The 17657-nt window shown below is 40.7% G+C and overlaps 1 protein-coding gene across 9 annotated transcripts; it reads right to left on the bottom strand.

Annotated features, from left to right (window-relative positions):
* Nucleotides 1–589: 589 nt before the first annotated feature.
* On the bottom strand, nucleotides 590–17058 carry LOC118402019 (protein SSXT-like). Of its 9 annotated transcripts, XM_035799818.2 has the most exons (13): nucleotides 16862–17058; nucleotides 15896–15972; nucleotides 15661–15745; nucleotides 14000–14159; nucleotides 11733–11963; nucleotides 11406–11567; nucleotides 10950–11027; nucleotides 9245–9292; nucleotides 9037–9084; nucleotides 8639–8761; nucleotides 5711–5847; nucleotides 5256–5318; nucleotides 590–4488 (listed from the first exon to the last, which is right to left on the bottom strand). In XM_035799818.2, the coding sequence occupies exons 1-12, from the start codon at nucleotides 16928–16930 to the stop codon at nucleotides 5301–5303; spliced, it is 1236 nt and encodes a 411-aa protein (XP_035655711.1). In that variant the 5' UTR covers nucleotides 16931–17058; the 3' UTR covers nucleotides 590–4488; nucleotides 5256–5300. The 9 variants fall into 9 exon arrangements, with proteins under 9 accessions (XP_035655711.1, XP_035655710.1, XP_035655712.1 ...); XM_035799817.2 differs by lacking the exon at nucleotides 5256–5318; XM_035799819.1 differs by lacking the exons at nucleotides 5256–5318; nucleotides 9037–9084.
* Between the last annotated feature and the right edge of the window lie 599 nt (nucleotides 17059–17657).

Raw genomic sequence — 17657 nt, 5'->3', positions numbered from 1 at the left:
CAGCTTGGAAGGGTGGGGTGGCCAGCTGTGGAGGGGCAGGATGGTGCTGGGGTGACTGGGAGAAGCCACCAGACCTTGAGCACTGCACATATACATGCGCGCACACACACACGTACACAGTCTACATGCAGATCATTATAAAGGAGCACAAAGATTTAAGATTTAAGTTTAAGATTTCTCCCTTACTGTCTTTCTCTTAGTGTCTGACATCTATAAACACCCTCTCTAACACACAAACACATCAGCAGCAGGGAAGGGTCAGGCAGTGGCCCTCTAACACCATGTCCAGTCTGGTCACGTGCTCCGGACACACATCTGGTGCACCATCTGTAGCTCTCCCCCCCTACTGTGCGTGACAGGTAGTCCCTCTGGAGGGGGAAGGTCATTTTTGGTGCAAAAGTACCCGGGACTTCTGACACATCTGGAATGCAGGGTGTGGTGGGAACTTACTGAGCTAATAGTGTACAGTAAATACATGAACAGATATTCAAAACAAGAAAATCACAAAGTAAACTTAGACAACATTGTCTATGTCGTTGCATTTGAAGAACAGGGACATTTGAAGAAAATTGCATAAAAATCCAACAAGTGTATTAAAAAAAATTCAAGCAATTTATTGTTGCAGTTTTTCAGTGACATACTGTACAGTTTCACATCACAATGACACTTACAGTAACATCATGTTGGCTACAGGGTAAATGAAAGACAAAACATTTATTACAAGGTATGTACTAAAGCATACCAAGGTTAGTATCTTTGAGGCTGACTGGAAACCAATCACCATACTTCTATCTTCTCTATAATATGTGCATGATTTATGCATATTGTACAAATGTATATCAAGCCCAAGGTTTCATAAAATAACACAACCAGTCTGTACAAGAGTGAAATGTTGCATGACATCATAGGAAATGTATCTCAAATCATTACAGCAAGACACTCAGTTTAGAGTATAACGTAACACTTTGTTATACTCCACATAACTCATATTATTCTGTTGGTGGTTACTTACGTTATATTCCACATAACTCATATTATTCTGTTGGTGGTTACTTACGTTATATTCCACATAACTCATATTATTCTGTTGGTGGTTACTTACGTTATACTCCATAACTCATATTATTCTGTTGGTGGTTAACGTACATTACATTTTCTTAAATAACAAAAATGTAGAAGTTTATTCGGGGGAGAAATCTCATCCAACATTGTAAAGAAACAAGCTTATGTGGTGCTGAACATACTGAATGTATGACAGTCTGTGGTCAATGCACTCCCACAGACCCATTATGGGAATATTGAGCACGGGCAAAACGTTCAGAAAGTTGCAGATAAAAACGTAATGTATCGAGCAGACACTATTCTCCAGAGAGCTGTGTCCGATGCACATTAGACATATGTTTGGAATATCCCCCAACTGAATTCATCTCTTATTCAGCTACCAATAACAGAGCACACTGAAGCGCCAAGGCCATAAAATACATGCTTCTAAATTCAACTTTTAGGAGAAGCAGGGGGTACTGGAAGCATTCAGGGGCCCTACTAATAAATCATCTCAGAGTAGGAGTGCTGATCTAGGATCAGGTCTCCCCTATCTATTTATTCTTACATATTATCTAAAAGGCTAAACTGATCCCAATTCAGCTGTCCTAATCTGAGACACTTTATGAATATGTGCTCAGTGCATTGTGTTACACATAGGTTTGCAAAGGGAGGGTGTATTACTTGAAACATTCAAAGTTGACCTGTAAGTTAACAGAATTGTTTTTATCTTCCAAGGATTTTTTTAAACAATATGTCAGAAGACATCTAGTGGCCCATTTGTGTAATTCAGATTATGACAAGTGTCGAATAATCTCTGGCCCTCTGTGTGGGTAATAACATGTAAAATATCTGAAATATTTTAATCAGATAAGGATCGGCCCATTTAAAAAAATGTCCACCTAAAATGACATACCCAAATCTAACGGCCTGTAGCTCAGGATCTGAAGGAAGGATATGCATATTATTGATACCAGTTGAAAGGAAACACTTTGAAGTTTGTGGAAATGTAAAATTAATGTAGAAGAATAACAGATTAGATCTGGTAAAAGATAATACAAACAAAAACATGCGTTTTCAGAAAATAATAATTGTTCCATCGTCTTTGAAATGCAAGAGAAAGGCCATACATTCAGATAGGAGTTTAGGTGTAATTTAGATGGCAGCAGTGTGTGTGTAAAGTTTCAGACTGATCCAGTGAAGCATTACATTAGTACACTATATTTTGTATCAAGTCTGAAAGGAGTTTGCCCAAATGTGCCGAATTGGTCAATTGATACATTTTCAAGTACATAACTAACTAGAGAACATACAAAAATGCTATGGTAATAAAAAAATACAAGTTTACACACATTCAGGAATGTCATACATGATGGATCCTTTCCTTCCCTACAGAGAAAAAACACTAACCTTCACACATCTAGATGGCCAGGCGGGGCCAAAGACAGAAGCCAGTTCCTACATTTGAATATAACATGTATTTTATCAAACAAAACTATGCTACATTTTATCTCTGGGACCCTCAGGATGACAAATCAGAGCAAGATTACTAAATGTAAGTACACTATTTAACTTCAGAGGTGAATGTATCAAACCAGTTTCCATGATAAGTGTTTTGTTGTTGTGCACTCTCCAAATAATAGCATGGTATTTTTTCACTGTAATAGCTACTGTAAATTGGACTGCAGTTAGATTAAGAAGAATTTAAGCTTTCTGCCCATATAAGACATATCTATGTACTGGAAAGTTGGCTGTTACTTATGTCATTCTAGTCACACGCACGTTAGTAACAACCATCCAGGTTTAGGGACACCGATCCCATAGAGGTAAAAAAAAAAATATGACAAAGATGTTAAACAATCCTAAATAAAAAAATAAACTAAATTAATAGCATTCATTTGTGTTTAATATGAGGGTTTCAGCATGAAATTTCCTTTTTACAAACTTTTATTTATTTCATGTCAATGTTTTATTAATGTTTGGGCATCAAACTGGTGGCAGTTGTGAAAAAAGTAAATCATTAGATTAGTGTAAAAATAATGTAATGGTTGATTAGATGCTTTTTGCCATTAATTAGGTTATTTTCTCTTTAAAAATATGGTAAAATAAAAAAATGTCACATACACCAGATTAGTCCAGAGAAATGTGGTGTTTGACATGGTCAGCCATGGCGTTCCTGGAGCAAATTAGGGTTAAGTTCCTCACTCATGGGCAAGTCGGCAGATTTTTCACCTTGTCTGCTCAGGTATTCAAACCAGCAACCTTTCGGTTACTAGCCCAACGCGCTACCTGCCACCCTACTATCTAATATAAAACTCATGGAGAATATGGTCACAGATATAATTAATGAACACTATATACGAATACAGTTTTTAAAAGTTATTCAAGTATAGATTACTAGATTACCAAAATTACAATAGATTCTGTTAATGACTAAAATCACACAATATTCCGGTAACTTTGGTAAATCACCGGTAGCTTTGCAACCCTAGTTACACACATACTGTAGATCTCAAATACAGAATAGAGCCCCACTCACAGGTCATGTTTTGTTACCCAAAGAAATAATATTTCACCACTGATGCTCCAATACAGATAGGTGTTCTCAGTTAGTTTGAGGGCTTTCTATGTACAATCCATTCAGAAAACCAAAGCATCCGATTTGTTCACCCCAAGCACATATTCAATGTACAAGTCATTGAAGAAGCAAAGGGAAATCAGGGGTTACGAATAACAAAAGAACAAACAAAATAGCAGATGAAAACAATGTTAATCACAACTTACATCAAGAGACATAACACTTCAGGAGGAAAACAGAAACTATATTCAACAGTACTCCAAATTCTTATACAAAATTAGCTCCATCTAAAAATCATAAAATACATGTTTACATCATCACATATGTTGACCTTGACATATAACATAGCCGTACAGAATTTTGTTTCTGGTGTAAAATCTCCTCACTCCATCCCCGTCACACCCTTCCACTTCTCCACTTCTCATTGGCATTATTGCTTCTTATGAACAGGGGGCTATTAGATGGAGAAACATTGCCCTACAAGAGTGTGAAGTTCAGTTCTGTACACTTCTGTCCTCCGATCTAGACAAAATTAATTTTACGGGTAATTTTTTGCCCTTTTCGAAATCTGCAGTGCTCTGGATAAGGCAGCTCTGTTTGGTTTTAAGGCATTGCTGCTTTGAGACTTAACTCAGACTAGAAGGTTGAGAAATGGAAGTGAACACAATCATCTCATTACATAAGGCCCAGACATAGGGGATACAGAGGGCAAAGTGTGTGTGTGTGAGCGTCTCTGTGAGCTGCAGCCGTTATAAAAGTCCAGATAACAGTTGTACAGAGGTCAGAGGTTAGAGGTCAGAGCGGGGCTCTTGGTGACTGACAGTGACTGCCATGGCCATCTCTCATTGCTGGTAATTTCCATATTGACCCTGTGGAGGGAGGAAGGGAGTACTGTAAATGGACATCTTAATTACTTTTCATCCGAACATCTGAACAAACAGGCATTTACTAGGGAAATGCTAATATTTACATATTTAAACAGGATGCAAACAAGCACATCTGTAGCAGCTAGTTATGAACCTTTTGTTACAGATAGATGCAGACTATTCCTGTGTGGCTGCATTGGCTATATTTAACCAGCAGGTGGCAGCATGGCCACAGAAAAGGTCGACAGGAGGGAAGTAACTTCATGTCAGTTATACTGTAGCAGTAGGCAAAATGCTTCTCTCCGACTTGCACATTTCACATGTTTTGTATTTTGCAGGAGCATTTCTAAACAGGGGTCGAAAGTGGCTGCTCTTTAGGAATAAAAGTTTAGTTACACATTGATTTATTTTGGTTCAATTTGACTTACTTTGATCATTTACTATTCTACACAGTGCATAATTAAATTACGCATAAAAAAAAACATTTAAATGCAGTATATTGCATGAAAAGGGATGAATAATAACCCAAGGCATGAGGAGTTGTACTTTTGATTGATTTAGTCAATTCCAAACCATCAACATTTTATTTTTGAAGTTCCCCTACAGAATATGCTTGATATGTTTGAAGACCTCAAGAATAGAATTCGACCCCTGGTTACAAAAAGAGGTAAAGGTGGAAATCAGATGTTTAAATAGAAGACAGGAGGAGAAACATGACAAATGCAAATCAAGGCTAGGCGAACGGTCACACGTTCAGATTTTACCATTACCTTTGCTTCTTACAGAACTAGTCAGGGGTTCAAATCCCTGGGTCTTTATTTCCTCATGTGTCCCTGAATATTCAAAGATAAAGAATCAAAGTGTTGCTGTGGCCCCCGCAAAGGACCACAGAAAATACAGGGCAACATGTAGCTCTCCCCTCCCCTTCAACAATCTCAAAAGTCAGTTACGTTTAGGGAGGAGACACTACATTGCCCTCGCATTGCACTGCTCTGGTCTGACTTGCTGTATTATCCAATATTATTCAACTTGTCTTAATCTCCCCATACAATGTCAGCATGCACAAGACACCCACTCCACCCAGGTCTCTTGCTTATGGACACTCCCTGATCCCTGGAAAACTTCACGTTACATTTTTAACTTCTATCCATACATATAAAAAGGACACAATAAGAGTCACATACAGATAGAGGTTAGGCCTGCCTACTCATGGGCTCATACTCACCTGATCGTAGCCTGGGTATGGGCGTTGCTGCTGGGCCTGAGGGGGGCCGGGCTGGGGGCCCCGGTAGGCCCCGTACTGCTGCCCCTGGCCCTGGGGGTAACCCTGGGGGTACTGGCCTGGGGCTCCCTGGGACGGACCTGGGGAGGGGGGACAGAGCAGAGAAAAAGGTTATGGATGTCTAACTGAAACATGCTACAGTTCTTCACACCATATAGGAGCAGTTAAGAAGACTGGTCTGTTCAATAACAAAAAGCACACAGTTAACCTGGGAGTATAACAGCGCGCTTGATTCACTGACTTTGTCCTGTTTGATGTCCATTATGCCACGTCTTGTTCTTGAACCATTGAGTGTCAATTAACCTTTATCTCGCAATAGACATATCCAGTGACAACCAGCCAGAGGCATGGCAGAAAGAGACTGGTGGGTAGTAGTAGTATTAGTTGGGTCCTGGCCCATTTGCTGAAGTTTGGCTCCACATTAACACTGGCCTACTCTGCTTTGTAATGAGAGAGCCTGACTTGCTGGAGCTGGGTGTTAAGTTTTCTAATGAAAGGAGACATCAAGGAGATTCAGTGGGCCCTCATTAGATAAGTGAAGCATCATTAAAAATCACTCCATCAGACCGCCTCTGTATACTACCACTGCACTGCAGCTACCTTACCGCCGCGTAGTGCCATAATCAGGCATCTTAACTTCTTTGGGATAGGGGGCAGCATTTTCACTTTTGGATGATTAGCGTGCCCAGAGTGAACTGCCTCCTACTCAGTCCCAGATGCTAATGAATGCATATTATTATTGGTATTGGATAGAAAACACTCTGAAGTTCCTAAAACTGTTTGAATGAGGTCTGTGAGTATAACAGAACTCATATGGCAGGCAAAAACCTGAGAAAAAAATCCAAACAGGAAGTGGGAAATCTGAGGTTTGTAGTTTTTGAACTCACCCCTATCGAATACACAGTGGGATATTGGTTATGTTGCACTTCCTAAGGCTTCCACTAGATGTTAACCGTCTTTAGAATGTTGTTTCAGGCTTCTACTGTGATGTGGGACCGGATGAGAGCTCTTTGAGTCAGTGGTCTGGCTACAGCCTCGCTCTCAGTCACGCGCTTTCACTTGAGAGGTAGCTCTCGTTCCATTGCTTTCCTACAGACAATGTAATTCTCCGGTTGGAACATTATTGAACTTTTATCATAAAAACATCCTAAAGAAAAATTCTATACTTAGTTTGACAAGTTTCTTCGACCTGTAATATAACTTTTGAACGTTTCGTCCGAATGGACCAGATCACACGTTTGTATTTGTTTACCAAACACCCTAACAAAAGAAGCTATTGGACATAAATGAACATAAATTATGGACATTATCAAACAAAACAAACATTTATTGTGGAACTGCGATTTCTGGGAGTGCATTCTGATGAAGATCATCAAAGGTAAGTGAATATTTATAATGCTATTTATGAATAATGCTGACTACCCAACATGGCGGATTTGGGCTCTGAGCTCTGTTCTCAGATTATGCTTTTTCTGTAAAGTTTTTTTTAAATTTGACACAGCGGTTGCATTAAGGAGAAGTGTATCTATATTTCCATGTCTAACAATTGTATTTTCATCGACATATATAATGAGTGTTTGTGTGAATTCATGTGGCTCTCTGCAATATCACTGCATGTTTTGGAACTACTGAACATAACACGCCAATGTAAAATAAGATTTTTGGATATAAATATGAACTTTACCGAACAAAACATACATGTATTGTGTAACATAAAGTCCTATGAGTGCCATCTGATGAAGATCAAAGGTTAGTGATTAATTTTGCCTCTATTTGTGCTTTTTGTGACTCCTCTCTTTGGCTGGAAAAATTGCTGGGTTTATCTGTGAGTTGGTGGTGATCTAACATAATAGTTTGTGGAGCTTTCGCTGTAAAGCATTTTTTAAATCAGACACTGTGGCTGGATTAACAAGAATTTTATCTTTAAAATAGTGCCTAATACTTGTATGTTTCAGAAATTTGATTTATCAGATTTCTGTTGATTTGTATTTGGCGCACTGCAATTTCATTGGCTGTTGGCGAGGGGTTCCGCTAGACAGGTTAACAGCTGATCAGTGATACGATGACTGACTGACTGACTGGGCCAAGTCAAACGTCATTAGGTGCTCATAATGCAGACGCAGCTACCGCAAATCTTAACCTTGTGTGGCCCGCCTGCGAGAGCGCATGTGAGCCAGATGGAGCCCAACTCATAGCCTCTGCCTCTCTCCACCAGCTCATTACTGACATGAGAGAAAGGAGAGCTGACAGGATTTTAAAAACGAAAGAGGGGGCTGTGGTTCCCACACCCACAATGCCAAGGGTTATTACCCATAAGCGTGTCCTATTCCTTTTACTCTCCCGCCATGTCTAGCTTTCAGAGACTTTCTATCACACACTAACTAGGCCTGTACAGTGACCCACCATAGTACGAGAGGGACACCTAACAGCGCCAATGTCTGCCAGCTACCGCTTCTGATCAACGTGCCAGTATGTGTAGCCTTGATTGCGCCGCTGCAACATTGAAAGTACACCATTTCAATTAGCAAAACAGTGGTGTGGTTCAGTAAACATATGTGAGGCTCTGGGTGAGTGCCATTTGGAATCTAGGACTGATGTTTCAAGATAATGAAAAGGAAAGTAAACGGTGAATCCTACAGGATGAGTGTGGACTGACTGCCATCAGAGTAATGGCACACACCAACATCTTTTTATTTCCCATTTCAGTAAATAAAATAAAAAAGTGTACAAAGTAATAGGCTATGGAAAAATAAAGAGAAAGAAAGAACAAGAAAGAGAGAAAATAAATAGTGAGAGAACAAGATGAGTGAGAGAGAGAAAGACCGAGACACGCAAAGACAGATTCAGTGATATTGCTTAGGTTCCACCCACCGTAGCCCTGTTGCGGTCCAGGGTAGCCCTGCTGTCCAGGGTACTGCTGCTGTGGGGGGTAGCCCTGCTGCTGGGGAGGACCTTGCTGGTAGGCCTCCTGCTGCTGGCCATACTGGGCATTACCTACAGGGGGCAACAGAGCGACATTACAGTATCTGTGATATTTCAGTACCTGAACCAGGTTTGACGACAACACAGCAGACATCAGTGTTTAGAGTGGCCAGAATCAGGCTTGGGGTCCATTTCAAGTCGGAAGGTAAACTGAAATTCAATTCCAAATTTTTCCAGCATGATTAGAATTTCAGTTTACTTCCTGAATTGAACAAGCTATTGACCCAAACCCTGATCAGAATTTGTTTGAACACACTGATTTTGGCTGTTAAACAAAGTTAACAAACCATGATCTTTTTCATATGGGGACTGTTGGTTGGCTGCTGGGTCTCGCTCTGGCAGACATAACCCACAGGAGAAAAGAACCAACACCATGATTGGAATTTAATTTTACTTCCTGAGTTGATTGAATTGAACAGGATATTGACCCTAATCCTGATCAGAACGTTTTTTGAAAACACTGATTTAGGCTGTTAACAAACAAAGTTAACAAACCATTATCTTTTTCATAGGGGGACTGTTGGTTGGCTGCTGGGTCTCGCTCTGGCAGACAAGACAAGAACCACAGGAGAAAAGAACCAACACTGTGAGCATGCCCATTGAAACATTAAGTTTATTTTTGTTTGTTTTTATATGCAACATGGTTGTTATAGTGACTCTTTTTTAGCATCCTTACCTGACACCTGCTATGAGCCATTAATAAAACAAAGCTGGAACGACAACATTTATGAGAAATGAAATATGTGAGTGAGAAATCATCAACGATTAAAAGTAGTCACGTGCATAGCGGTGAGGGACATGAAGCCAGAAAACAGAGACTAGAACAAACTCAGAAAGCTTCAGCTGGCCAGGGAAGGCTAAACAGAGGAAATAATACCGGTATAGAAAGTGTACTTGAGTTATGTTATTAATTGTAAAAAGCTAGCATTTGGGCTATTGCAGTTATAAAACACAATAGCCTTTGTCACAATTGGAAAGAAGTCTCAGAAATGTCTCCATAAAAGCAACACAAAAGTTCCATAAGTCATGTGTTTTTAGCTTAGCTTCTTCCTTTTCCCCTGTGAGTACATTTCTGTGAAGCTACATAGATACCTCCTTGGTAGTATTGTTCTGAGGGATCAAAGCCTTGATCAGGGAACGGTGGCTGTAGTAAACCACCTAAAGCATTATTTCACAAGGAGATAGGAAGACATGTTATTTCATGTCCATGTTTGAGGTGATAAGTCAATGAGGGGGAAAGTCAGGGGATTAAAAATATACAGATTGTTAAATATCAGTATATATTTTATATTGCTTCAAGCAACGTCTCTGTGTGTGTGTGGGTATCAATGTTCATAAATATAGGTTTTGCAAAAGTGATAAGTAAACATTGGAATATTTGTTTCACTTTCTTTTGGGAATATACAGTTTTACAAGACAATATTTAAATCCTGTAATTTCCATTAGAGTACAACCTAGCTATGAGACTGGAGAGTACTGTGTCAAAGTGTGAAAGGGAGTAGAATGTAGATAACTCAGAAAGGTGTAGAAAGTGATTGATACATGCAAGAGAAAGTTATTAATTTAAGAATAATTGATGGGGATGCTATGATGCAAAATCACTATGGAGGGGTGGGAAATCACTGGTGAAAAATCCCAGTCCAACTAGTCACCTTTTCCACCAGGAGTCTTCAAAGCAACATCTGTCAACTCGTGTGTGGGGCTTCTGCTAAAGTAGGACCTCTGCTTCTGCTAAAAGCACCACCTAAGATCAACTTCCTGGATTGAATCGCGGTACGCATTTGGAGCCACACCTCCACAAGAAAACGGTTGGACAGAATAACTAGCTATTTGTTTATCGAAGACGCATATCACCGGTGGGATGGTGGGCAGGCAAACCAAACATTAGCTTCCTTCTTGCCAGGTTTACAGAGCACCATGACTAACTGACATCTTCCATTCTCTATTTCCACAAATGTTCTAGATAACTGCGGTGGAACCAAGATAAACCATTGATGATTCGTTTCAGGTGTAAAGTGGTCCTGAGCAATTCACTGGCTTTAGCTGAGGGATGGTGTCACTGTCATATAATGTTGTTTTGGTACTCGCAATCCTCTTGTCCTTCTACATGACTTAATACAGTTTCTCTAAGTGAACGTTAGACGGACGGAGAGGTTTGGTTGGTTCTACGAGCAGTTGGTTGGAGGGTTGGTTCTCCTACCTTCTGAGGCTCCCTGTCCTGCGTGACTGTACTGGTCCCCATAGTAGTCTTCCTGCCCTGGGTACTGCTGAGGGGGTCCTACATACACACACACAACACACACAGGTTGATTCAAGGTGTTGTTGGGGCGGGAGTGTGGGGAGGGGGGAGGGGGGATTTCGGTGTGGAAAGGGGAGTGAGATTGGAATTTGGGCCACTTATTCGCTAGAGAGCTCCTGGTCCTCAAACTATAGCTCAGTTGTCTGGGGCTGACAACAACCTTCAGGACACCTGGGTACTCCTTCTATGGTAATGGGGCTACCTATGTCTACAAGCAACGACAGTGTAAGTGAAAGATAGTTCCACTTAAGACACGAAGTGGAAAGGGGGTTACGGACAGGAGAAGAGGTTTCAGCCCTGTGTCAAGTCAAACCAAGCGCCTTGTCCCAAGTGCCCACTCTGTAGAGCAGAGCGTACCTTGCTGTGGGGGTCTGTAAGGGGGCATGGGCCTCTGCCCCATCACGTGGTTTCCCTGGCCCATCATGCCCATGGGGTTCTGCTGGCCCTGGTAGTGCTGCCCGCCACCTCCAGGGGGTATGTTGTACTGCTGGGAGGGAGGCTGCTGGTGCATCATGGGGCCTGGGGCAGGAACAACACAAACACACACAGTATGCCATTACAGAACCCAATTTGAAAAAAAACCTCAACAATAAAGCATCCATGGATGAATGTCATCATCAAAAGATGTGTATGGGTCAAAGAGAAGGTCTATCAAGGACACGTTTGTTTTCCTCTTTCCTGTACCTTGGTTAGCCTGCATGTTCATGTTGGGCCGGGGGCCGTAGTTACCCATGGGTCCTTGGGTCATGTTCATCTGGCCTTGGGCAGGCATGCTCTGAGAAGAGGGTACAGCGTGGTTGTAGCCGCCCATAGAGCCATGGCTGCTGGGGGGCATGTTCATGGAGCCGCTGCCGGGCATGTTGGGGGGCTGGTTGGGACCCGGCCCAGGGCCCTGCATGGGCATGTGATTAGGCCCTGGGAAAAAAAGAACGACAGATCATTCAACATTTTGGAAGATATTAGACCATACAGTACAGAGATCAAATATTGAATTATTTAATTAAAACATTATTAATGATTTCCCGAGAAAATACTTTCTCCCTATTTTAATATTCACAAGCATGCGCGCTGTAGAGCCTTGACAACTGGTAATAACTGGTCAATCTACCCTGCGGCAGAACAGACTAGCCCCTGGGGCTGGGCGGTATACCGCTTCACACACCAAACCCTGCCTCATGTTACTCAACGAGAGAGCAATTGCTCAACCATGGAGTCACAAGCACTTTCTTGCTGTTCACTCTGCAGTCTGCATGGTTAGATAGATACAACAAGATGTTGGTGACAACGATGCTGCTTTGCACAAATGTTCTATAATTACACTATTAGTTTGTGTATCTTACCATCTGCAAACTACTACTAGTTTGTCTTTTCTTAGCAAGTTGGGGCTAAAAGAATTTGCATTAGCCGCAAATGCTAATCACTAGTTAGTACATTTAGCAAGCTAAGAGTCAGCTAGCTAATACAGCCTGGTACCAGTGCTGGTGTAGGCCTCGATAAGCATGTTGTTTGTGCAATGGTATATTCTATATCAGAGGAATAGGCAAAGCATGAATATGTTAGCTAGCTAGCTACATCAAGGCTGCGGTTCAAACACTTAAAAGACCCTCTCCCCTCAGCCCTCAAGTTAAGTGGACACTTCTGGTGACGCATCATGACGTCTGACGAGTATACACTTGCAGGCTGAGGTAGGAAGGAATGCTTTTTAAATGGACCACCCTTGTCCGGAAATTCGTCACTCGTACATCCCACGATGATTGTGTTATTGACTGTACGTTTGTTTATCCCATGTGTAACTCTGTGTTGTTTGTGTCGCACTGCTTTGCTCTATCTTGGCCAGGTTGCAGTTGTAAATGAGAACTTGTTCTCAACTGACCTACCTGGTTAAATAAAGGTGAAATAAATCAAAATAAATTGTGTTTTCAGCCACTGGTAGCTTGTGGGTGCTTTATATGCGCTAGTCATTTATGAGTGCATGTCTACTTAAATTAAATATATAATTATTAATATACGCTAACTGTACGATAGCTAGCAAATGAATTAGCTAACTAATATGATAGCCTGCCTAGCTGGAACTTCTGAAGGAGGAAAATGTTTTATTTCTACAAATTCCAAAAGATAACCAAACAAAAACATTTTTACCAGACGTGTTTGTGCCGCCATGTGCATTACTAGCACAATTTCTAACTTATTTGCATTTGTTTTTGCTTACATTTTTATGTTGACTCCATTGATGTTGTTTTTAAGTTTTTGCTGACTTTTCTTAGTGGATGTACAATCGCCGCAAATTGAATTATGGGGAGATTCAGGAACATACTTGTACACTCGACTAAAAACGAGGGCTGAGGGGCTTACGTTGCAAACTTCCCTTGCTTGGCTAATCAGTTGGGCCGCCCTCCAAAATGGCGATGGGGCTTTCCCCAAGGGCATAAGGCGAGGGTGTCTTTTAAGTTTGGACCGCAGCCCTGGTAATAAAACATCTAATGAAACACCTTATCAGGGTGCCCTGGAAACACTGACCAACACATCGGTTCCTAACCTGTTAATTAATAATGATTTGAACAGTTCACCAAATAACTACGTCTACATTTTTTCCCCATACCATGCAACCTTGCAGAATTTTTTGGTTTAAAGTTGGATTGAACAGTATAAAACAATCAAGGTCATGAACTACTCAAAGAACATTTAGAACTTTAATTATTCAAAAACATAACACCTTATCAATATATTTGAAAATATAATTTTATATTTTGGCCATATTGCCCAGCCCTACTCTCCCCACACACAAACAAACACGCATACAAACACAACCACAGTGGAGTCCAAGACAACCAGAGCTCAGACGGGTGACATCGTTTAACAGAGCACCCTCCCACTCCTTATCCAGCTCTGTGGTGTTGCTAGGCAACCCTAGTGAGCGAGACAGGGATAGAGAGAGGACGGAGGTCACTTACCAGGCATCTGTCCGTTCATCTGGCTCTGCATGTGTGGGGCTGGGGGTCCGCCACTGACCATGCCCTCAGAGGGCATGTTGTGTCCGTGGGGGGGCTGGGGGCCCGGTACTCCGCTCTGGTTCATCCCACCAGGGCCCATGGGCATGTTCTGAGTAGGAGGCTGCAGACAGACAACACAGAGAGAGAAACACCAGCCGTGTTAAGATACATATCTCAGCCATGTATGAGAGAAAAAGCGGTGGGAGAGGGAGGAAGACTGATGGACGGATGACCATGGGTTCTTAAATGTAAGAACAGAAATGATCATGTTTAAAATAATATAATAATAATAATATATGCCATTTAGCAGACGCTTTTATCCAAAGCGTCTGCTAAAGCGACTTACAGTCATGTGTGCATACATTCTACGTATGGGTGGTCCCGGGAATCGAACCCACTACCCTGGCGTTACAAGCGCCATGCTCTACCAACAGAGCTACAGCTACAGAAGCAAATTATATTGAAGGTATAGGATTTAAAGACCCCGGCCATTCTGTGGATATAATATGTTATATAATCTCTGGATTTGACATGTTGTTCTATCATCTATTTCACAGCACCAGCCTATATAATAAAGCAGAACCTATCAACACAAAGTATACCTTTACACGGCACTGTACAATACTATTGCACCAGCAGTCTATCTCAGAGGTATCACATATGAAGTTTCACAACAAAAGACCCTGTGTTTGAATATCAATCATATAGCCTCCAATGCACAGTATGAACCAAGACACCCTATCATAAATTAACCCCCACTTCTCCACCCATACTCACTTCAAGCTTTACCTCTGGGGGAGTAGGGGAGTCACACTTCTGAAATCAAGTACAGAGCATCTAGGTGAACATTATACACCCCTTTGACCAACAGTAGGGGAGACAGGGCAAGCTTCCATTGGTGGCATATGAGGCATATATTATTACATTCAATCTCACATGCACCGCACAATCAATCGTCAGAGCTTGACAGGGTTAGATATACTGGGAATAGGATGGGAAACCCCTATACTGGCTTCATTTCCTGTACTGGTGGAATTTGATGAAGTTCCTGACTAGCAGTGTAATGCATATAAAGAGGCTCGGCTCTTCTTCAATTGTAACTTAGCTCTGTTGTTGCATTTCTATGCCCTTATTTCAAGTCAGGATCTATAAATTATGATAACAGAATACATGATAGTTATGGAGGGAGTATTGTATAGACCACTTCATCAAAGTGTCATGTTTTGGGCAGCAGGTAGCCTGGTGGTTAGAGCGTTGGGACTAGTAACCAAAAGGTTGCAAGATTGAATCGCTGCGCTGACAAGGTAAAAAAAAAATCTGTCGTTCTGCCCCTGAACAAGGCAGTTACCCCACTGTTCCTAAGCCGTCATTGAAAATAAAAATTTGTTCTTAACTGACTTGCCTAGTAAAATAACGGTAAAATAACATTTTAAAAAGTTTGAGATTTAAAATCACTGAACACAATCCTTAAACTATCGGGAGCCAAGAACAACACCGTATTTCTAACTGTACAGTGTCTGTACAACTTGATGAAATGTGTCAGAGTGAATCCAATTCAGCACCAATGAATTGTCCCCATCTTGTAACATCACTGCCCTTCTCCGCCCTGGACCCATACTCACAGCAGGGAGCAGAGACTGCATGTTCTGATTGGAGTCTGCTATTGTGGCCAGGTAAACTAAATTTCTGTGGAGCATCTGCTGGTACCTGTTAACAGAAAACAGATAAAAACCCATGTTAACATTTAAAAGGGCAGGGAGAGAAGCCATCAATACACTGCAAAAACTCAAATACATGATAGGATGAAGCCTGAAAGCTCATCAGGTATGGAGATGTTGTACATAAAGTATAACTTACTGTGAACATTCTGCTGTCTTTCCTTTGCTCTGGAAGTCCATTATACATTGAATCAACTGATTGTTTTCATCCAGTAACTGAAACATGACAGAGCAAAACAGGAAGAAAACTTAGTGTTCATATGTTAAACAAACCATACAACATGCACAAGGACTACTTTTAATTTCCACTGAACTTCACAAAACCCCATTTACTTGAAGAACTGTGCAGATTCAAAGTGGGTTAACAGAATGGTGTGTGCTGTCTGTTAGCAAACTAGTCATGTGTAATTGTTAAAATTCATCTATGTGCATAGTTGTATGGTTTGTCTAATTTAACAAATCATTGGTTTTTGTTTGGCATACATTTTAAGTGAAAAATCATTGAGAATACAGTAAATACAATGTAAAAAGGTTTTGGGGAATTGTGATGCATACATGGAAACAATGTTACTTGTATTAACGTTTTGAACCATAGACAGTATAACTCCAGAGGACAAACTGTCGTTCCAATCCAGACTACTCATAAAATCATATTATTTTATTTGAGAGTAGAGTAGTAGTATGATGTTAATGACAACACTGTAACTAACTAGCTGGTCAAACTGTCTTTGCCGTTTTCTCTACCTAGTAACAAAGCATTTGTCATCTAACGTTACTGTTCTGTGTGCCAGCTAACAAAAGAAGCTAACAATCCAGCTAACAAAATACTAGTAGGCCTTCATTCATATCAGAAACAAATGTAATGTTAGTCCATCGAATCGACAAAAAAAATTAGTTATTTTTAGATTTGCCCACTCCCGCGAAGTTCATATTGACCGCGCTTTACCCTAGCAACATTGTTACCAATCTATTTCCCTTTACTTAGCTAACGTTAGCTGCCTATAGTTCGACCTGGGCACTGGCTAGGCTAGTTAGCTATCTAGCTAGCAGCAGCTGGGTGCTCTCCGCATCCATTCTGTTGTGGTGCGTGATAAAGATGAATTACCTTCTGAATTCCAGTGGGTGTTATATCACCCTTTCCACGTTGTCTATGAGGTGCAAACGCCACCGACATGGTGATTTGCTATTAAGCGAAATAAACTAAAACATAGAACTAAACAGCTAAAAAAATATGTAGAACTCAAACCAGGCAGTTTAGAATATGAACTCGTATTCCGCCAGCAGCACACACAATGACGTCACTTTCGTACGGTAATGAGGAACCTTCAAAATAAAATCCCGCATTTCCAAACATTGCAAGGTGAATAACCAATTCAAATGAAATTGCATTTTTATCAATGGCCACTTTTATTGTGCAATTGTTAGAGACCATTAATACAAAAATACAATGCTGACCCTGGTATGTTAAGAATATTGGGCTATAGAGAGAACTTTTCTACCTGTCTCAGATAAAGTGGGGTGGGACATATTCATTAGCGTCTCAAATATGCTTAGTTTCAAATAAAATAAAATCAAATCTAATGTTATTGGTCACATACACATCGTTAGCAGATGTTAATGCTAGTGTAGCGAAATGCTTGTGCTTCTAGTTCCGACAGTGCAGTAATATCTAACAAGTAATCTAACAATTTCACAACAACTACCTTATACACACAAGTGTAAAGGAATTAATAAGAATATGTACATATAAATATATGGATGAGTGATGGGCGAACGGCATAGGCAAGATGCAGTAGATGGTATAGAGTACAGTATATACATACGAGATGAGTAATGTAAGGTATGTAAACATTATATAAAGTGGCATTGTTTAAAGTGACTAGTGATACATTTATTACATC

The sequence above is a fragment of the Oncorhynchus keta genome, chromosome 23 (assembly GCF_023373465.1).
Source record: "Oncorhynchus keta strain PuntledgeMale-10-30-2019 chromosome 23, Oket_V2, whole genome shotgun sequence".
NCBI lineage: Eukaryota > Metazoa > Chordata > Actinopteri > Salmoniformes > Salmonidae > Oncorhynchus > Oncorhynchus keta.
The sequence above is the reverse complement of the archived record's forward strand: the minus strand, read 5'-3'. Positions and strand labels throughout refer to the sequence as shown.